At 33.9% G+C, this 23716-nt stretch overlaps 2 protein-coding genes across 2 annotated transcripts in view; one reads left to right on the forward strand and one right to left on the reverse strand.

Moving 5' to 3' along the window:
* Positions 1 to 639: 639 nt before the first annotated feature.
* Positions 640 to 8654, reverse strand: LOC123665780 (tRNA (cytosine(34)-C(5))-methyltransferase). Its single transcript, XM_045600041.1, has 9 exons — positions 8492 to 8654; positions 8331 to 8423; positions 6851 to 7065; positions 4609 to 4786; positions 3570 to 3654; positions 3111 to 3250; positions 2821 to 2954; positions 2458 to 2645; positions 640 to 788 (listed from the first exon to the last, which is right to left on the reverse strand). The coding sequence occupies exons 1-9, from the start codon at positions 8606 to 8608 to the stop codon at positions 640 to 642; spliced, it is 1299 nt and encodes a 432-aa protein (XP_045455997.1). The 5' UTR covers positions 8609 to 8654.
* A 2084-nt stretch (positions 8655 to 10738) lies between these two features.
* Positions 10739 to 23716, forward strand: part of LOC123665655 (5-oxoprolinase) — a 35171-nt gene continuing 22193 nt past the window's right edge. The window contains exons 1-10 of the mRNA XM_045599928.1: positions 10739 to 10906; positions 12133 to 12324; positions 14068 to 14359; positions 14705 to 14906; positions 15139 to 15236; positions 15547 to 15654; positions 19650 to 19802; positions 22028 to 22159; positions 22397 to 22407; positions 23211 to 23278. Coding sequence (XP_045455884.1) covers positions 10739 to 10906; positions 12133 to 12324; positions 14068 to 14359; positions 14705 to 14906; positions 15139 to 15236; positions 15547 to 15654; positions 19650 to 19802; positions 22028 to 22159; positions 22397 to 22407; positions 23211 to 23278 — 1424 coding nt within the window. The remainder of the gene's footprint in view (positions 10907 to 12132; positions 12325 to 14067; positions 14360 to 14704; positions 14907 to 15138; positions 15237 to 15546; positions 15655 to 19649; positions 19803 to 22027; positions 22160 to 22396; positions 22408 to 23210; positions 23279 to 23716) is intronic.

Consider the following 23716-nt stretch of genomic DNA (forward strand, 5'->3'; position numbering starts at 1 on the left):
AAAAATGGATGACGCAAAGATACCTAAATATCTGCTAATGGGTAAGCTAGACAGCCGAAGAAATCACAATAGATCAAACCTCAAGAAAGAAGAAAGCCGGATATTTGGACTTGGCAGAAATACTCTTGACTAGGCCTTGACCATAGCATCCTGTATGATTTCCTAAATATATTGTTTCTTTCTTCCTTAGATGAAAATGACAATGTGATACATGCAACTTAATGCTGACCATAGTAACAGACGTCTGCATGTTAAAATGATTTATTTATTTATTCGCTTCAGCCTGTAATATCCCACGACTGGGCATAGGCCTCTTTCCCCATGTAGGAGAAGGATCAGAGCTTAATCCACCACGCTGCTCCAATGCGGGTTGGCGGATATATTCCCTACTATGAGTAACGACCGCTATCAGGTGTACATGATAATAACCGGGACCGACGGCTTAACGTGCTCTCCGAGGCACGGTGGGGAAAGCCACAACGACTGCACAAACACCCAGACCACGGCAAACACCTGTATGGCCAATACAAATGTTTGTCATGTGCGGGGATCAAACCCACAACCGCCAGCGCAACAGGTACAATTATTATTATTTATTCACTTTATGTATTATTTATTTATTCACTTTATGTATAAAAATTACCATTTATCCAAGTGGTACTTCTCAACGTCCTCAGGTTTGGGAGGGAACATCTGTGGCCGGACCACCGTCTGCCAGTTCTCTGGTACGTCTTCATACTTGTCATAGAAGACCATATCCTTTGAAGCTGGGCGCCAGTATGTCATGCCTTCAATGATATAAACATTTTGTAAGTATCAAGACGTGAAGTGACGAGATTCAGAAGCAGCTGGAGGAGGCCTATGCCTAATATGAAATATTATCCTTTTTCAAACTATTTTTATTTTATTATGCAAATTTTATGAATGGATCTTGTTTCAATAATAAAAGGCTATTTACATAAGTATCAAACAATTAAAAATCTAGTAACTAAAATGTAGCACTGAATTATAAACGATTATTAATATGAATAATCAAATTCCTTGGTGATTCCCATGAACGCTGTCTTCGTTCTGACAGTGACTCTTCCTTTTATGATAAATCTTTTATAGTTCAAGCCTCACGCCTATGGAATACCTTGCCCTTGAATATTAGACGTGTACAAACACTAGCAACTTTTAAAATGACTGCTAGGAAGCATTTTTTTGAAACTCAACAATAAACAAGTAAATTATAATATGTATTATAAATAGATAAAAGTATGTATGAGTGTATCTATGCATGCAGGTATATATATATAAAGAGTATCCTCTTTAATCTCTAAATATTTAAATTTTGTATTTTCAATTGTCATTGCAGATGACATAAAAAAATAATAAAAGTATAAAACTATGGTGTTTGATGAAAACGGAAAATAATAATAAAATATAATTAATACAGAAGAATTATAAATAATAAACATAAATTGTCGTTTCTCTTATTTTCAGAGCAACGCAATTTGTTTATTTATAAAGAAATACCTTATAGATATATATATGTTTAATTATTTGAATATTAATTATAAATTTATTGTAACTTGTACACCTATGCTGACGCTAGACCATTTCCTTTGCCCTGAGGCTGCCAAGAGATCGCTTTTTAGCGATAAGGCCGCCCTTTGTACCCAATGAATATATTGTTAAACTCTTATATTATCATATTATTATTATCATTTCATACTTTATTGCACATTCAAAACGACTGTAAGGAAAATAACAATATTCTAATTTAAAAAAGTATAAAGTATTTTTATTGGTAGCTAAGATTTACAATGATTCAGTACTACATTTTGATTTACTTCATTCAAAGTATTTTATTAAAAAAAAAAAAAGAAAAAAAAACTAAACAGTAAACTGTGTGTGAGTTACTTTATAAGAGTGATATGGCACTCAAAGCGAAAATCAAATAATAAATTTACCACAGATTACAAGAATTTCAAAAGTGACAAAAAGCTTACGGCCCATCTAATGGTAAGCGATCACCGTAGTTAATAGACGCCTGCAACACCAGAAGCATCACCAGAAACTCTGGCCACTTTTCCGACCACAGGAATAATACTACATGAGAGCAGTATTATTTAGCTGTGATATTCCGTAACTCGTAAGGTAGAGGTACTTCCCCCAGACGGCCTGCTCCAGATTTTAAGCCGGATATTTTCTATTATTTCTATAGAATTAAGTGGCAATCTCTGGAAGAGGCCTTCACCTCATAGAGGGTTCTGGTGCACAAACTACTACTTTTTATTAATAGACAATTGTTATAATTTTTTTTTACCAACAGTTTTTTTTATCAATTTTTTTTTTTGTAATCAATTTTTTTTGCACAAAAACCAGTAAAGAAGGCTTTTTATTATTATTTATTCATATTTTCTATTATGCCCTACCTCAAATAAGTTTGTAACAAAATAAAAACTATCATACCCTTGTGGAACTTCAGGCCCGGCAGCATATCGGCTACATCTACCAGATGCACGCAGTCTCCGAACTCCTGCAGGAGACGATGAACCACTGCTTCATTCTCTATTGGGTTGAAGGAGCACGTGGAGTACACAAGTCGCCCGCCCAACGCTAGTAACTCGCAACCGCGTCGGAGGATACGGTACTGCACACTAGTTCAAGATAAAACTAATTTAAGTACTACAGTAGTTTCTACAACTGGCTGAAAACCAGCGTTTTCTAAGACCAAAAAAGTCAAAGCTCAAGTTCCACTTAGCAACTGAGATATCAAAGTTTTATGTGAACGGAGTTTTAGTGAGGACATATAGTACAGTAATAAAACCATACCCATGTAAATTATTTCCATTTCCTGTTGACCATTTGAGCCAAATATCCGGATTTTTCCTAAGCGTGGCGTCACCAGAACATGGCACGTCGCATAATATACGATCAAACTTAAGCGGTTTGCTTAACTGAGGGTTCTGAAACAGAAACAAATATGTATAATATGTCTTCGGTGCGACAAAGCCAGTCCTGCAGTCACCAACCCGCCTGCCCAGTGTGGTGACTATGGGCAAAACTCATGAGTTCACGACAATTTTGGACATTTTATTAAATCATTCGTATATGTAACATACCAGTTCGTCGGCTATGACAAGTGAAGGCATGACCGCTGAGTCGTGGTTGGTGATCACAATACAGGGCGAGTTCAATCTCTTTGCTTGGTGAACCAACATGTAGCAACGGCTGTTATCTACGTCATTTGCGATTACGAATCCTAGAAAAAATATATAAGATATAATTTATTATTTAATTCATTACCACACAATCAATAAAATAAATATATAAAATTTTAAATGTAATGACCCTTCATACTCTCAATATTGTCTTACTAAGAGTGTTTTAATAATTGTGAGATCTTTTTATAAAAAACACTTTTGAAATCTTCATTTAATAGGCAAAATATAACTTGATATCCTCGGAAGTGTTTTTTTAGGAATTTTTTGTTATATTTTATTTGAAGTTGTCAAGATATTTTTCTAATTTTGATGCTGTATAGCATTAGACTAAAAATATACTTGTCTTTGATACTGTACCAGAAGGTATTTTATCTTCATCTGCATGTAAAAACTCTATAAGCTGAGCTGTTTTTGAACCTGGAGCAGCGCACATGTCTAGTACCTAATGAATAAATATTTCATATTACAGTGGAAATTCATGATACTATCACTATAAACTTGTTTTAGGAATAATCGAAGTTTTTTTATTAATTGTATAAAACCATCCCAGTCAGTCAGTCATTTCAGCCTATGACAGTCCACTATTAGACATAGGACTCCTCAAGTTCGCGCCAGACATCTGAGTTTTCCGCAATCCTCATCAAACCTACACCGGCAATCTTGCGTCGATTGACCTTTCAACGGGCCGGACGACGTCCCACACTGCGTTGGCCAATACGCGGTCTCCACTTCAGGATACGTCTGCTCCAGCGGCCATTGATCCTGCGACACAGGTGACCAGCGTACTGCCACTTCAACTTGCTCATTCTGTGGGCTTTATCCGTCACTTTCGTTCTCTCGCGGATAGTCTCATTTCTAATCCTATCTTTATTACAAACCCCAAGGATAGCCCGTTCCATTGCACCTGGAGTGACTTTAAATTTGTGGACCAGTCACTTCAAAAGTGTCCACGTCTCGGCTTTGTATGTTAACATAGACAGACGCAATCCTCAAAGACTTTTGTCTTTAAGCATTGCGGAATCTTCGAAGTGAAGACTCGACGTAGCCTGCCTGCCTAACGCCGCCCAGCTCAAACGAATCCTCCTATCAGCTTCTTTCTCCTAGATATTGCGGCCTAGTTGAATAGTGTGGTCTAGGTAGTAATCCTGAACAACTTTATAAATAAAAAACACTCGGCAATAATTGTAAAACGTGTTTGTAAGCTCAGTATTCCTGTGTTTTGTAAGTTGTCCTAAATAAATAAATAAGAAGCAGTGAAATAATTTCACTGCTTTTGTTTTGCCATAATTTTGGTACAGAAAAGTCTTTTTAAAGACTTTAATTTAGAATACAATTTAAAACGTAGAATAAGGAGATAGATAACTAAAAGTTAACTGTAAAACTTTAAACAGCTTACTTTATGATGTGGTTCAACTTGCAACACAACAGGTGGTATCATGGAGACAGTTTCTTGACGTGAAACTCCGCCCGCTTCTGTTTCTGCCACAAGGAAGTTATGTAACTTGTACAGAGGTTCACTACGACGGATGTCGGTACGGGATAGACGTAGCTGCCAAGCTAGACCTCCTGGATACCTAGAAAGTAAAGTACGTAATAAAGATATAGTATACATAATCCCACATTTGTATATTCTTAGCGATATAATGAGGGGGTCGACAAAGTTATGTCATATGATAAAGAATCTTTGTCTTTGCCACATACAAGACTAAATCATAATGTACAAGATTTAAAAATAATAAAAGTTTTTCATTTATATTTATTTTTATTTTCTACATGTCTATAAGTTTTTTGATCAGATTTAATATATTTAACCCAACTCGTAATTAAAATGACAGATATCACATTATCTATCACAATTCAGCCTATAACATCCCACATCTGGGCATAGGCCTCTTTCATCATGTAGGAGATGGATCGGAGCTTAATGTACAGTATCTATGGATGACCACTATAATACAATAGCAGATTTTTGTTTCATCTCTACCTATATTATACCTACTGGTAAATAATATGTAGTTATTAAAAATATACCATGCTGTGTGGCTACGGCACCAAAGAATATAGCCACCCCCTCTCTTCCCGTGGGTGTCGTAAGAGGTGACTAAGGGATAACAAGGTTCCACTACCACCTTGGAACTTAAGAAGCCGTCCGATGGCGGGATAACCATCACCGCTGGCTTTGAAACACACAGGCCGAAGACGGGCAGCAGCGTCTTAGGTCCGACAAAGCCAGCCCTGTGGTCACCAACCCGCCTGCCCAGCGTGGTGACTATGGGCAACACACATGAGTTCACGCATTTTTGGCGTGAGCTTGTAGAGGCTTATGTCCAGCAGTGGACTGCAATAGGCTGGAATGATGATGATGATGATGATGATGATGATGATGATGATGATGATGATGATGATGATGATGATGATGATGATGATGATGATGATGATGATGATGATGATGATGATGATGATGATGATGATGATGATGATGATGATGATGATGATGATGATGATGATGATGATGATGATGATGATGATGATGATGATGATGATGATGATGATGATGATGATGATGATGATGATGATGATGATGATGATGATGATGATGATGATGATGATGATGATGATGATGATGATGATGATGATGATGATGATGATGATGATGATGATGATGATGATGATGATGATGATGATGATGATGATGATGATGATGATGATGATGATGATGATGATGATGATGATGATGATGATGATGATGATGATGATGATGATGATGATGATGATGATGATGATGATGATGATGATGATGATGATGATGATGATGATGATGATGATGATGATGATGATGATGATGATGATGATGATGATGATGATGATGATGATGATGATGATGATGATGATGATGATGATGATGATGATGATGATGATGATGATGATGATGATGATGATGATGATGATGATGATGATGATGATGATGATGATGATGATGATGATGATGATGATGATGATGATGATGATGATGATGATGATGATGATGATGATGATGATGATGATGATGATGATGATGATGATGATGATGATGATGATGATGATGATGATGATGATGATGATGATGATGATGATGATGATGATGATGATGATGATGATGATGATGATGATGATGATGATGATGATGATGATGATGATGATGATGATGATGATGATGATGATGATGATGATGATGATGATGATGATGATGATGATGATGATGATGATGATGATGATGATGATGATGATGATGATGATGATGATGATGATGATGATGATGATGATGATGATGATGATGATGATGATGATGATGATGATGATGATGATGATGATGATGATGATGATGATGATGATGATGATGATGATGATGATGATGATGATGATGATGATGATGATGATGATGATGATGATGATGATGATGATGATGATGATGATGATGATGATGATGATGATGATGATGATGATGATGATGATGATGATGATGATGATGATGATGATGATGATGATGATGATGATGATGATGATGATGATGATGATGATGATGATGATGATGATGATGATGATGATGATGATGATGATGATGATGATGATGATGATGATGATGATGATGAAAAATATACCAGGACAAATTAATTGGTTTAATTTCTTCTTCCTCCTCTTTTCCCTCAACTTTTAGTTTCATATTGAGAATCTCTGAAAAGTATTCACTCCTAACTATATTCGATAATGCATCTGCTTCACTCTTAGACCCTGTTATCCTAAATGCTGTAGGTAAGTTTGACTTGAGTGAATTCATAAATTCTTCCCACTGGTCTTCAGGACATACTTTTTGTTTCTGAAAAAAAAATATATATATAATGAAATTATTATAACAATGACTTTGGCAATTCCTAAAATAAAAAAAAATACTTGCAGATATCTCAAATGAAAAATGATAAAGTAATGGAGTATAACCGAGACTCTCTAGAGCCTTGAAAAAAATTCTTTTTTAAAATAAATTTTTCACATTTGATAAATTCAATTGTTTTTTGAATCTCTGAATGTTTTCTTTTAACTAATCAATATTTACTTTGTTTTCTTATAACACAAATACCTTCTGAAAAATAATCCAATTTTAAAGTTTAAAAAAAGAATTATAATAATTGTTAAAAAATCGACATGTATTTTCTTTATTTTTTTTAATTTTCCAAGTGCTTTTCAAATATAAAACGATGATATTTGTAATAAGTAATCAAAATAGTGCTGTGTTCAAAGCTGTTATTCATTAAATAATAACATGTAATATATTTTAAAATTAAAAAAAATTTAATTTTCTTTTATTGACTATCTCACATCACATTTTTATTTGACTCAAAAAATAAGTATTTTTTTGGAGTTTTAACTGCAAAATTATTATAAACATGAAGATGTGTTCATGTATAACGTGATTCAAGTATTAAGTAAATAAATTAATTGTTGTAAATAGAGAAATGAATAAATAATATAAGTTTTTCACAAAATGTAAAAATATTATCAATTTAATAAGCAGTATTAAAAAAATGAAAATTTTTGTTTTATGAATAATTTTGCAGCCCTCTACTAAAGAGGGCTCTCTCAAATAATTTTCAATTTGGTTTATGCTCCATCACTTTATTTTAACTTGAGATATCGTCAAGTATTTTTTTTTTTGTGAGTTAATTTCAAACTGAGGGTCATGAAATGATTAGCTTTTTCACGCTCTATTGGGACCTGAATCCTATATCAATAGTATATATATCCTATATATGTAGGAAATACATATAAAGTAATCACTCAGATCTCGAACTAAATGGTATATTCAAATATTTGTCATATCCGAGGATCGAATACTAGACCGCTTGGGCTAGGGAAGTTAATTGCTGTGACTAAGGGGCCAATAACGTCATACACGGAATTTTTATATTAAATGGTATAAAATTTTCAGTTAGTAAATAAAACTACTATAATTTGAATACGAAAGTACAAAAACTTAATAAATTGCGCTTAATAGTTATGCTTTTAAGCAAGTATGACTTAGTAAACAAAAAAACATAACCTATTCTAACCTCTATGTAATTGTATCAATGAAGTTATTGAAATTACCTTATAATATTCTTCAAAAGAAGCATTTTCACGTACTATATCTTCGTAGTGTCTTCTTACATCGCCTTCCTTCTTTTTTTCAGGATTCTTTTCCTATAAAATTAAATGAAAATAAACTACCTTGAAGCATGTTATTGGTTTTCTTCAAGGTATGAATTTACCTGCTCTTTACGATCTCGTTTACGCTGAGCGAATTTATTGACATTTCGATTTCTACGACCCATTCTACTTAAATATTCACCTAAAGAAACAAATCTTTTTTGTGAAAAATAAAACATACACAAATAGTCAAATACAGTACGACAACGATGTCAACGACGTTTTGACGTTTTGACTTTTGGTTTTAGTGCATGATAATTGACATGACGCTAAATACTTGCTTGTGCAAAAATATTTATCTAATATCTAACTATGTAAAACAACATAATTTTCCTCTTCTTCATAGAGACAGGGGCCTATGCCAACCAGTGGAATTTTTCAGGCTGAATCATCAAACAATAATTTCAGCGTTTTTATTTACCAAGGTAACAAATGGAACCTTATGTTTTTATTATTTCATGGATTAAATTAGATTGTTGTAACAACGATATAATAAGGTTAAAAGTTAACGATAATTGTATCAATAAGCAAACCAGTACCGTATTCAGTGATTTTTCGTAACACCAAATTATCTTGCTGCCGTAAAAAATCTCGAATTGAATAAAATATGTGTAATTTATTGTTGAAATAAAACTTTTTTACGCCCGCTTGACTTGGAGAGTAAGTTGGTAAATGCGCGACGAGAGCGTTACGAAAAATGTGATCGGGTGAGGCGAACGGAGCAAGAGAGAGAGGTGCGAACACACATTTTCTTTCCCTCTTTCTCTTATAGTCGTTTTTATTACATAGGTATCGTATAACTAAGACACAGTGCAGGTCTAATGTGAAAAAGTTTTACTTCAGTCGTGTGTCTATAATCTTAACTTCATTACAGTGAAATACCACATTATGTAGTTCTTAATTTATTTACGCACAATTGCCCGTATAGAACAGAACGATTTACGCCATATATACCTACTCGTTTTTATGTTAGTATATTTACAGCATAATTTACAGTTGATAAATAAAAAAGATATTTTGGAAATTTTGTAAATAAAAAAATGTTTATGATGTGAACTCTCTTAAAATTAATAAGTAATTTGTATAATAAAGCACAATACATAATGGCAATAAAAGTCATTTTACAATAACAATTTTCAGTTGACGTTTTTATCTATTCTTATCAAGTTATCAATTTGGCATCCTAAACTAAAATAGGTACAGTCGTAAATAATTTAAAAGTGCCAGCAGAAGTTAAGTAGAAGTAATAAAAAATTAATGTATGTTGGTTGTAGATATTCATTTTCTAACATTTAATTGTGGTAAGAAAATACGTTTTTTTAGTTTCTGGTATTTTAAAATTATTTCTGTATTTATAAATAGATAAATATCAATAAATAATATGTTTTAAATAACTTATAAAATAGAGCTTTTCGAAATTTTCAATGTGTAATAATATCTATAGAGTATTAGTAAAGAATTCGCTTCAGCCTGTAATATCCCACTTCTGGCATAGGCCTCTTTCCACATGTAGGAGAAGGATCTGCTCTCTGAGGCAGGTTGGGGAGACCCACAAAGATTGCACAAACACCCAGACCATGGCAAACACCTGTATGGCCAAAACAAATGTTTGTCGTGTGCGGGGATCGAACCCGCAACCGCTGATGCAACAGGTACAATCCAAACCTGTAGTAAACAATACTTTGATAATAATTTCGTCAATCCTTATTATAAGTTATAACAGCGTGGTGGGTTAAGCTCTGATCCTTCTACATGTGGAAAGAGGATTATGCCCAGTAGTGGGATATTACAGGTGTAGCGTTGATAATAATAAATAGTTTTTTGTTAAGTTGTAATTTTATTAAATTTTTTTTTATAATTTGCATTACCAAGGTGTTCTATTTTTAAGATTAACTTTTTTCTTTCCAACAGTATCTACAATATCTTATTCAACATTCATTAAACAACCATTTGTTTGTTGTACTGTAATTCAAATAGTGTCTTGATAAGAATCTTAGTGGCATTATTATTTCATATATTTACTGTATTTGAGTATTACAGTAGGAAGGTCTTGTTATAATTTAGGGTTCGTACCCCTTTTATATACCTAATTTTATATATAAGTATATAAAATTTTTCACTTTTAGTGATGTTTATAGTTTATAATAAAAAGAATAATAAAAAAAAATCCGTCCTATATTAATGACAATTAGTAGGCATAAAATTTATTTTATCAACTATGACTATAATTTTTTTTTTTTTTACTGTACAACTAATTAAGCTATTTAATTTTAAAGTAATGTATTTCATTTCCTTTCTAATTACAGAAAATGGATCCCCCAAAAGGTTTTCAATTCGCAATAGACAGAGGGGGCACTTTTACAGATGTGTTTGCTCGTTGTCCAAATGGTAAAGTGCGTGTTATGAAATTACTGTCTGTGGACCCTCAGAACTATGACGATGCACCACGTGAAGCAATAAGACGTATTTTAGAAGAGGTTAGTAGTCGAGAGAATATAGATTTGTTAAAAATATTTCCTAATATTTTTGACAAATCTTAGTTACCTTAAAGTATACTTATATTATAGTTTTCATATGTATATTTTATAACTGATGAACAACAATTACAATTTATTTATCGATCGATTTCAAAAGACAAAAAACAAGCAGCAATTATTTTTCATTGATATGACTTTGCAACTCCCTTTTAAAATATTTTGTTGATGTTCATCATTAATTATAAGAAAATATAGATATTAAAAAACAGGTTAACGTAATAAAGGCGATAACACAAAATTGTGTTTCTATTTAATTGATTTTTCATGTGTGAGTATTATCTTAAACTATTATGTTGTGTAACAGTTTAATAAAGAATATTATTTAATAATTAAAGTATTCTATGTCAAAATTTGAATTATAATCTAAGAACTAGTTTTAAATTTATTTTTTAAGTACCTAATTACTCAAGTAAAAGACAAGGTTTAACTTTTTAACCATTTTGTAACTGTTACATGTCTTATATACATATATTTGCATAAAAATGTAATAATCATTATCACATTTTTTTATTATTATTATTAGATCCTTAAATTCTAATGTTTAAGTTGTATATTTTTTATGCACCCTAAATTAGTCTGATTGATTGATTATGATAATTGTATTGCTGCTATGAGCTACAGCTTGTTGTAATACAGCCTTTCAATAAACAAGCTATTTATAATTTTTAGTTTTATAATATGTTACTATGTATTGAGAAAGGAGGCTTTAAAAGCACTTCTGAATTATCATTTACCACTTAAAATTGTATTAGTCATTATTAGTATTATCTATATATATATACAAATAAATAAAATTGGAGTGTCTGTTGGTAATATTAAAACAACCGCTTTTAACTAAATTCATATGTATGTTGTATACATGGTACTAACATTTTTTCTGATACAGCTAGACCTATTTTGACGGAACTTTCACTGGCAGATAGCTGATGTAATAAAGAGTAACTTTTATTTTAGAACTCTATTTATTTTAAAACTCTGCGAACTGAACATTAACCTTTTTTGTGAAATTCCACGCGAAAGAAATCGCGGGCACAGCTAGTTGAAAAATAAAACAGTACCAAAATACTGACCTTCCATTAGACTTAAAAATAACAAAACAATATTTTTTGTGTAGATGTGATTATTGAATGATTAAATATCTAAATTTCTCTGTGTATATTCAACAGGAAACAGAAAATGCCCTTGACGAGAATGGCAAAGTTAATTCATCTTTAATAGAATCAATAAGAATGGGTACGACTGTGGCGACGAATGCTCTTCTAGAACGGAAGGGCGCTAGAATGGCGCTCGTTATCAACAAAGGTTTCAAAGACCTGTTATTTATTGGCAATCAAGCCAGACCGAATATATTTCAATTGGTAAGTAGGTTTGAAGCGAATTATATCTAAGTATTTTTCAAATTGTCATCTTGTCATTCAAATACTGAACCGATCTTGTCAGTCAAATACTGAACAGATTAGTGAATGATTATTAACAGATCGACTGTCCCTACGTACATTATCGAAACTGAAAATTTTATATTTTTATATTGCATGCAAAAACTACTTTACCGCGTTGGCGCGGCGGTAATTACACCGGAATTTGCGCTAGCGGTTGCAAGTTCGATTCCCGCACACGACAGACATTTATATCGACCATATAGATGTTAGTCGTGGTCTGGGCGTTGTGTTTGTGTATTGTGTGTGTTTCCGGACCCCCAGCACAGGAGAAAATCCTACTGGGGGATCCGTTGAGTGCGAAGCGTTTATTATTATTATTATTTATTAATCCAACCTTAGCCGAACATACTTCACAAATACTTATTCCCGGTCTCTTATTGGCGTCTTTCCTTGTGGGTCTTAACACTGTGCCTCATAGAGCACGTTAAGCTAACGATTCCCGATAGTAAGCTACACATTCGCCAACCCGCAGTTGAGCAGCGTGTCGGATTAAGCTTTGGCTCTTCTTCATGGAGAAAGAGGCCTATAGTGGGATGTTACAAGCTGAATCTTTATCATTTGTATCATTACCTCTATTTAAATTCCTCTTCTTTAGGGTTAAAGGCTTTCAATAGTGCCAAAAAAAAAATTAAAATGTTTCATACCACACCTTATCTTTTAGACAACTGTTATGTTGAATGATGTGATGACATGCATTTCTAAATTTGATTATTATTATTTTTAGTACACAAAGTGGAAATATTAATAATGAGGATTTTTTAATGTTCAATTGTTGAATAGCCATCACTCTCGGTTTCACAGTTCACTTGCGTTGATGTTTATATAATCCTGATGTTTTGTGTGAGGAATTAAAAGAGATTTCAGATTAGATTTCTGCAAAATAATTATTATATTTTCTGAGTTCTCGTCTCTAGATAATATAAATTAATAGTTTTATTTTGGAAGATTTTTTAAAATTATATACAGTATGTCTAAACTACTTTTTTCTCTTATGTCTATTTACAATCAACCGTGGATAATAGGCAATTTATTTCAAATATATCATAATGAAGAGCAAAACCTAGTCTAGCGTCAGGGTGAAATACCGTTTAACACCAGAAAACCATTTGAAACAACAACGAGCTTGGTACCTGGTTTTTATTAGATTGGTAGTTGAACTGCTAATAAAAAAAAAGTGTGGCACTCGGGGACTGCCGCGGTAAAGCTATTGCATAGCATTTTTTATCAACTTATGCAAATATAATTTTTTTATTTATTTATGCAGTATTTTTTTCTTTGATATTAATTCAAGTTACACTTTTTGAGCGTGGTGACCGATAAAAAAACAATTTTTTTCTTTTATTGAATAAATGAGAAGTTAATATCGTTTAAAATATTTTTATTATCCTACAATACATGGAGCAGCTCGTCTCGATCCGTGCGAGCTTCGTTCAGTCGTACCATATACATACACGTTAAGCGAACGCTCGGCCGAGCATGGTAGGCGGAGTGGGAGGAGTTAGTTTTATTTTCGTTACGGAATTTCTTGATTCGGTCGCGGCGCTCAAAGCCCGCGATAAAAGCTATGCAATAGCTTAAAAAAGTACTTTAACTGCTAGATCATTAGAATGATATGACTACATAACTTTATATTATTTTATCAATATTCCTTCATTATTACAGAATATAAAACGCCCTGGAGTTTTATATACAGAAGTTGTAGAAGTAGATTGCCGTGTAATACCAGCTCTAGAAGAACGTTGCCAAATCGATAAGTCAAAGCTAAATTGGAGAGAATTATATGGCACAACAGGTCAGAAAATGCTAGTCGTTAAAGATGTAGATGAAGAAGCAGTATGGAAAGATTTAAAAGCCATAAGAGAGAAAGGGATAGATAGCATTGCTGTTGTTCTTGCTCATAGTTATACTTATCGTGAACATGAACTGAAAATTGGTAAAATTGCACGAGAATTGGGTAAGTTTATTATTTACAATAGTTTTGCTTTTTTTTTTAAATTAGTACATTAGTATATTTTAAGGACCATAGTTAATCAATGTGTATACCACTTAATGACATTTTTAATATGCTTTTGTTAAGATTTCTACTTTAGGAAAAAATTTCAATGAAGACATATTTTTTTTTATATTACTAGTTCGTTTGTTTGTTTGAATTCGTTAATTTCGTTATTTACTGGTCCAAATAAGAAAAACATTTTTGCAACTGACTGATGAAGCTTAAAGTAGAACAATATAAATGTAAATATAATTGCGACTGACTTTTACTTGTGATACGATTGTATTTTTTGTCCCTTTCTCCCAGGTTTCAACCAGGTATCACTGTCTCACTCAGTCACGTCCATGGTAAGGATTACTTCTCGAGGTTTTACAGCCTGTGCTGATGCATACCTGACTCCTCACATTAGGGACTACGTAAAGGGTTTTGCTGGAGGGTTCACAGATGGTTTGAAGAATTCCAATGTTCTTTTCATGCAGTCTGATGGCGGTTTAACGCCTATGAACATGTTAGTATATATATTTTTATTTTTAACTTGGAAATATTTTTTTTTACAAAATAGTAAATTAATTTTTCGCGTGCTTTGTAGCCTTACCATAGTTTTGAAGTTCGGAAAAGAAAAAATATTAGGCTCTAGTAGTATTGCAAAAAGTGATAACTCGTCAAATCAGATCTGAGCCTACTACGTATGTAAAAGTTTTTTTTGTAATTTTATGAATTAAATGTATTGTTTTAACCAGGTTTAACGGATCACGTGCTATTTTATCGGGGCCAGCGGGTGGAGTGGTGGGTTATGCGCTTACTTCCTACCACAAGGAGACCAATTTACCCGTTATAGGTATAGTTTTAATGTTCTTTACTTAAAATATTTTCCTTTATTATTATTATTTTTGTACCCATTAAACATTGCATAATATAGTGAATATGATAAATAATTATAAATAATTTTTATTTACAATTATAAAATTCTAAAAACATCAATATTATATTTTTATGTCATTTATAGCAACGATAATTATTTCCGAAGCAACCACAGATAAGCATTGACGTTTTAAGTCAAACTGTACATAATTTCCATAAACAACAGAAAATAAATGCTAATATTATTGCCAGTAAAAAATAAATTAATAGATCTTTGGTTATTCTAGGTTTCGACATGGGCGGAACATCGACGGATGTGTCTAGATACGCAGGCTCTCTGGAACACGTACACGAAGCGACTACTGCGGGCGTCACTATACAAGCTCCGCAATTGGGTGAGTTGTAATTGAAGAAACAATTCCTTAAGTCTAATTTATTTGCCATAATATATTTATTTAAAATAGGTAACAATTAATTCGGAAACAATTAATGGCCTTTATTAGAATACACACATGCCCGTTGCCGCAACTTGTAGTGGCTCTGCTTTCAGCTCCGCGGATTGCGGGTTAGATTCCCGCTTGAGTCTGGTTAATATATTTGAATACATATACTTGTATATGTATGTATTATTAAAAAAAAAAAACTATTTAGCTATAGCACTCGGTCGTTACCTATACGGTCACTCGGGGTAACTTTGATTGACAAGGGTAACATTGACAGTCAAATCGCAAAATTATTTTTTATTTTTTACGTGGTCCACATTTAATGCTTAAAATTAAATTTATAAAATTTGTTTATTTAACAAACTTCTTAAATGAACTCTCTGAAAAAAAAAGAAGCTTTCAAACGAAGTTAATGTCAAAAACTTTGCTAAAACTTCCGCGCCCAATTTTTGTATTTTTTTCAGTGGTATACTTTTTAGATAACTCGAAGATTTTGCTACTATCAAGATATGTAAAAACATAATACAACCTTTAATATGTCTAATTTTGGATACACAGATCATTTTTGTTGCTTTTACATTGCATTTTCATCATAATTACTAAAGATTTCGGTATGTCTTATTTCGAACGATTTCTGGGTAACGTTGATAGTATCAATGTTACCCTGGCTTTTTTGTGATCTACTATGATTTTTAGTGTTGGTAACTGTGGCATATAATTTTAATGTACTAAAAATATACATAGGTGTACATATACACGGTGATTTTATAACCGTTTTGGAAACGAAATATTTTACTTTGGAATCATCTATAGTACCTATAAAAATGGATAAATCAATTGTAATGTTGACTAAAAAAAAGTTTCAATTTTAATATTCCTTTTTACTCAATCGATTTGGAAAGTAGTAAGGCACTGATCATTCATTCATTATACCTATAGGCGCGAGCTAACGAGTACTTACGTAGATAGACTCGTTTGTCCTTCATACTTTACACGGGCTTAGGACCGTCAGAAATACCTATTTTATTTAAACTTCTTTTCGATTATTAACCACGATTGTTCTTTTCACAACAAAACAATTTATAAACGGACTGTAGATATAAATATCAGGCGTATTTAAAAAATCGGAGCTATCTACAGAATAATTAACTTACATATCTATTAACAGTTTATTTACACTATTTACACTTCTCAGTATCGAAGCAACTGCTCAAAATGGAGTCCGCTGCGTCCAATACACAAACGTACACGTTTAATACAATTGTCTTTTAATTTTCTTAATGTGTCTTTATCACTTTTCAATTCACTTTCACTTTCTATCAAAAGCGTCCACTATCGCAATGCGTAAATCATCACAGCTTTCATATTGACGTGTATAACTTTTTATTTCCGACCACAAGAAAAAATCCAGGGGCGTTAAGTTCGGACTTCCAGTTGGCCAAGACATAGGCCCTCCTCGACCTATCCACCTATCACTAAACTCATTGTCCAGGTACGCACGCACTACACTCGCGTAATGAGCGGGACAGCCGTCGTCTTGGTAGTACATACCTCTCGAGTAAGCTAACGACACATCGTCTACTAACTCAGATATTACTCTCCTTAACATCTAAGTACGAGTTGCCGGTTAGATGACCTTCAATAAAAATAGGCCCTATTAATTGTTCGTTAATAATACCGGCCTACACGTTCACACTGAAACGAACCTGGTGATGGTTTTCTCGTATCAAGTGGGGGTTAATTAGAGCCCAGTAATGCTCATTGTGCACATTGTATAGTCCCACTCGAGTAAACAGTGACTCGTCCGTCCAGAGTATGTTGTCGTTTGTATTATTTAACAACCACTGGCAAAAGGCGATTCTTGCCGGTGCGTTGTTTATTACGTGAGCCTTACGAAAATGATACGGGTGTAATCCTTGTGTACGTAATATCTTCCATACGAAGTTTTGGCTAACATCGAATTCTCTTGCTGCCATCCTTGTCCTCCGCCGGGGATCGCGCTCGAAGTACTCAAGAACATCTTCAAACTCCGGCGAATAATAATTTAAACGTCCTTGACCTTGTTTACGCATGAACCGTTATGGTATTACTGACCTACTGAAAGCCAGGGACGCGGGACGCCGACGATTACAGGTGAGCAATGCCGTCATTGGTCGACTCCGGCGCAACTTGGTAGCTTTGTTTTTATTGGCTAATACGATTTTGTGACTCGATATTAAAACGTATAGTATTTATATTTTTAGAATGTACCTACCGTGTAGCGCTCCTACTGGTTCTCACTTTTTGTCTGTAAACGATATGAATATCGACTTTGATGAAGAAAAAAAAATACATATATTATTAAATTAACGTTATATATAGCTTCTGTTATTGATAAATAATTCAAAATTTTCGTTTCCAAAACGCTTTCAAAATCACCCGGTATAGTCGTATCCACTTGACCGAATAAAGGAAAAGATTGTGATGAAATAGAAAATATAATCAACCAATCATCAACCTCAAAACAAACAAGTAAAGATACAGAAATAGAATCAAATATAAATGTGTCTTTAGAAATTGAAGATATGGCAATGGACTTAGATATAGGCAATGAAGTTATAGAAGAGTATTTAATTATGGATGAGACTGGAGAAATAGAATGGATATCTGAATGCGCTGAAAAGGTGAAACCCATATCATTGAACAACACTTCGAAATTTGCTCCAATTAAGGCTGGAACCACAGTCGTATTTAGAGATAAAGGATATTCTCAGATAAAGTCGCATCGTCGTTGCCTCCATATTATGAAATTGCGGCTATGACCAAGTCAATATATGGGGGGTGGAAGTGGCCAGATAAAAAAGAAGTAGCAAAAATTAAGTTTGATGACATAGTATCAACTGTGGATACAGACAAAATCAAAATCAAATATCTTGAAGTTTATCATTTGGAAGATGACTTGCTCTATATGGAGTGGGGTGAATAGGCTCTTAAACAGCTTAAATATATCTAGCTTGTAAGTGAAGCAATTGATTCCGATGAAAATAAAACCGCTTTCCAAAGTTATGATCCAAAAATGTTATAATGTTGATTTTAATTGTGGTTACCAAAGAGTTTAAATAAAGATAGAATTACAACTTTATGGTTTTATTGACTTGTCTATGACTTCACTGCATCTAACATTTATTAAAAAGATAAAAACATAAACTAATGTTACCCTAAAGCTATAAAATGTTTAAAAGTTATGATTCCTGCGACAGATCTCATCTGTGTCAAAGTTGCCCATAAAACTTTGACACACAACAAAATTGCCAGTTTTTGATACATATTATGATTTTTACAGACGTTAAATAACTGGAGAGTATGAAAACCAACCTGAGACCACATATTAAGTTAACTCTTGTGTCTCATATTTAACATTGTTAAAGTTAGCAAAAAAAAATATAGTAACGATCGGTCAAAGCTACCCCGATTGACTGTAACATAAGCCTTAAGTTCCTTACCATAGGAACACGACCGTGTGTGTATAATATATTTATATGCACACACGCAGACATACACACACACGCACGCACTACTATTCTAAAACTCTGATTCATCATTCCAGCCTATTGTAGTCCACTGCTGGACATAGGCCTCCGCAAGTTCACGCCAAAAATGCGCGAACTCATGTGTTTTGCCCATAGTCATCACGCTGGGCAGGCGGGTTGGTGACCGCAGGGCTGGCTTTGTCGCACCGAAGACGCTGCTGCCCGTCTTCGGCCCGTGTGTTTGAAAGCCAGCAGTTGGACGGTTATCCCGCCATCGGTCGGCTTCTTAAGTCGCCTCTTACGACACCCACGGGAAGAGAGGGGGTGGTTATATTCTTTGGTGCCGTAGCCACACAGCACAAACCACAAAACTCAGATTAGAAGCATTAAGTAATTACATTACACTACATTACATTAAGTAAGCGTGCGGTCGCGCAGACATCAACACGGTGGCGGCGGGCGGCGGGTCGGTGCTGCAGTTCCGCGCGGGGCTGTTCGCGGCGGGCCCGCAGTCGGCGGGCGCGGAGCCCGGCCCCGCCTGCTACCGCAAGGGCGGCCCGCTCACCGTCACCGACGCCAACCTGCTGCTGGGTGAGCCGCTCGCGTGTTCAGGAATGGAGCTCACGCTGACGACGCGTTGGCGCAGCGCTCACAGCACTGGCTGTTGCGCTGGCGGTCGCGGGTTCGATTCCCGCTCACGACAGACATTTGTATTGGCCGTATAGATGTTTGATATTGTGTGTATTTCCGGACTCCCGACACAGGACAAAAACCTACTGGGGGCCATTGAGTGTGAAGTGTTTATTATAGATATCATTATTATGCTATGGTTGCTCCACTGTAGGTCGGCGGATATAGGCCCCAGTATGAGTAACGATCGCTATCAGGTGTACATGATAACAACCGGGGCCGAGGGCTTAAAATACTCTCCGAGGCACGGTGAGGAGGCACACAGGGATAGACATCCAAACCCGAAAGAATATCTGTACAAATAAAAATATCCATCCCGAGCGGGATTCGAACCCGCAAACCGTCAGTGTTTTGGGTGACTACTCGCACCGCTACACCAGAGCGGTTATAAGCGGTTGAGGCTCGGGGAACCCTTATATCTTAGGAGTTTACTCATTAAGAAACGACATAAGGCTCGTTTGAAAAATATGGGGAAAGAAATTGAAACAGTAATGCCACTCTGTCTTAAGAGCCATTTCACAAAAATCGGTAACAATCCGCGAAATTGTAATATTTTGACGTCGTTAATCTCAGTGTTGGATGCAATAATGTAATTTATATTCTTGAAATATAATAGAGCAACCTTTGTTGTAGTCCATAGTCAGATCAGAATTTTGATTTATATTATGTGTATAAAATTATTAACCTTTTCATCAGCCTCCTCCCTGGGTAAACGGTCGCAATGTATACTTTGAAGTCCTACTTTTCAATAACCTCTACGTTGAAACCATTTTAAAAAAATATCATAATATGTGGAATATAATTTTGTTGTCCACTATCATAGATTTTTATTCCATTTGTATCTCTATTAAACGATAAAAAAAATTTAAAGTTACGAATATTTTCCAAATAAGTACAATTTTAAAAGCGATATTTCTCTTAGAAAACTAAGAAATTTTAACGAACTATCTTCATCAAAGTAAACTTACATCATTAAGGAATACAAAAAAAATAATTAAAAGATGTAATTATTTTTAATACATTTTATATTAAATAATAAAAAGATAGTATATATTGCCACGCATCAAGCCCGGTAAATCAGTCGAGCGCTAGCGCTCTTAGAGGTAAGGTCCACGCCAAATTCTGCGCAGCCGTCTCTTTCGCTCACACGCGCCAAGCGCCTGTTGTTATAGCGGATAAAACGCATTTGATACTTTCATAATAAAATATAAATAAAATAAACATATTACGAAAATGACTGTAAAATAATATAATGATAATTTCTGTAAACAAATGTATAATTTAATTTTCTTTTCTCACACTATCAATACAAATAGGCATTTCAATCTGTTTGTCTTGTTATTTGTTAATTAATATGTTTTTCGGTGTCGATGTCATTAAATGCTTTTTTTATTCATATCGTAAATATTAGATTCATTCGTAAACTGAAAAAACTAAATCAATTTAAAAAAATTGTTTCATAAAATTGATTTTTTTAATTTTATTTTAAATTTATTGACTGTTGTTATATAACATACTTGAAATTTTCAACAAATTAATTATGTAAAAAACATTTTATACCATAGTTATAATTTTTATTATACATCAGAAAATGATCACGATGGTCTTTTGGTTGTCACACTATACGTACTAGCACAAAGATCGCGCGGCTCGTACGACTCGCGCGATGCGACCAAATTTACCTAAACTTGCAGAGCGTAAAATTGTGAAATGGCTCTTAATAGTGATCTCGTAGCGTCTCTTGCGAGAAAGAGATAAATATACATTTAAACATCCTGGTGATCGTTCCTAAGGAGAAAACTCCAGTCGCGTTCTGCAGCTGACATGCAAATATTTTTTTTTTTTTTGAAATCCTGACAGAGATTTTAATTTTTTTCTGTCGTTCAATTGATGACAATTAATCTTTCTTCATTTTATGTTTCTAAAATTTTTGATTATCATAACGATATTTCTAAATCTTAATTATTATTATTATTATGATGTAATCAGATAAATGTTCTGTCATAAATAAATAAATATAGCAAGTACGTAATAATATTGTTATTGGTTTCAATTTAACATATGTACTCATATTAATGTACTTGATTTATTGATAAATTGATAGTCAATAATTGCTTTAATCTTAGGACGCCTTCTACCGGAATATTTCCCAAAAATATTCGGTCCTAATGAAAACGAACCGTTGGACAGGGCAGCAACAGTCACTGCTTTTGCGAAGTTAACTGATGAGATTAACAGTTTTCTGAAAGAAGATGGAGGTAAGGAGGTATGTCATATTGGATTATTTGTATCTTGGTATGGTATGGTACGGTAAGCACGGGCTGGTTTCCGAAACTCGACGACTTTGCGCCTATTTTGCGTGTGTGGGAATAATCTATTCACTCCTGCCACCCAAGCTCCTCCAGAAACTTCAGAAGTCTTTTTGGCTTCTTGAAGATCTCCGGAAGTGTCTTCAGGGTGCCAAGATGTTGTGCCCGGTAAGCCGCTACACCTAGACAGTAGAGAAGTACATGCATAGCCGTTTCTTCTGTTCCACCAGTTCTACTATGCCAGCCTTGTGATTTTATCCGCATAACATATTTACCTATGTCAGGATAAGAAATAGCGAATTTTTCTTCGTAACTTACTTTTTTCCCAATATTCCATCAAAGTTCTTATCTACATTTATTAGACTATAAGTCACTACTTTTAAACCCGACTTATTTCTTCAATGATTTTGGGTTTTTTTTATACCACTAGTTCGACAAGAAAGCGTATGGCTCATCTGATGGTAAGAGATTACCGTAGCTTATAGACGCCTGCAACACCAGAAGCATCGCAAGCGCCTTGCCGACCCAATCTCCAATACCCCAGGAGCTCTGGTCACCTCTCTCACCAACAGGAACACAATACTGCTTGAAAACAGGTGAACAGGAAAACTGCTTGAAACAGGAAATTCCTGCTGTGCCCTACCTCAGTTAAGGTTTACTAGGAACCAAGTTTCATTGCAATCAGTCCAGTAGTCTTTGTGTGAAAATCTACAAAAGTCAAAACGTTTGCCCGATGTTTAAACATTTATACAATATTTAAACATAATAAATAAAATAAAAATAAAATGATATTACGAAGATTTTATTATTTAATATTGAAATATACGATTTCTAGTTTTAGATGATGGAAATGGATAGTTTTAACTATTTGTGTATAATTATCTTGTGTTACCATAGCATTTATCGGAACTAGAAGGCTAAACTGAAGTAGTATTAGATCTCCAAATTAATAGACGATTTTTATATGTTAAGTTTTATTTTTTTTTTTTTTTTATTGCAGATGACTATGGAAGAAGTAGCAATGGGATTCCTTAACGTAGCAAATGAAGCTATGTGTCGTCCGATCAGGTATATCTCAATCTACAATTTAATCCTTTTGAAATCCACAGATAGATTTCTTTGTGATATACATTTTTCATGCAAATATCGATTTTATTTTGTCCTTGTTCTGACAGTAAAAAATACCAAAAAAATAAAATAAAAAAAATGTTCAGCTTGATGTCGTAGTTTTTATCTATTCAGACAGATATTCAAAAGCTTCAACTTGTTGTTTTTTATTTTTATTTTTTAAGAACTGCTAGCTAAACAAGCGGCTTTTATGTGGAGATACCGCCTCAGTGCATTGATAGTATAACATCTTAACAAGTGCGTAATCCTTTTTTATATTATATAAACAACATCCACGGGCCAGTTGTCCATGCCACTTTTACTACATAAAACATTTGTTACCTACTAGTGTCTGGCTAACGAAAGTAGATACTCGATTTTTTTTGCATACTTTTTAAA

Source organism: Melitaea cinxia, chromosome 24 (assembly GCF_905220565.1).
Source record: "Melitaea cinxia chromosome 24, ilMelCinx1.1, whole genome shotgun sequence".
In the NCBI taxonomy this organism is placed as follows: Eukaryota; Metazoa; Arthropoda; class Insecta; order Lepidoptera; family Nymphalidae; genus Melitaea; species Melitaea cinxia.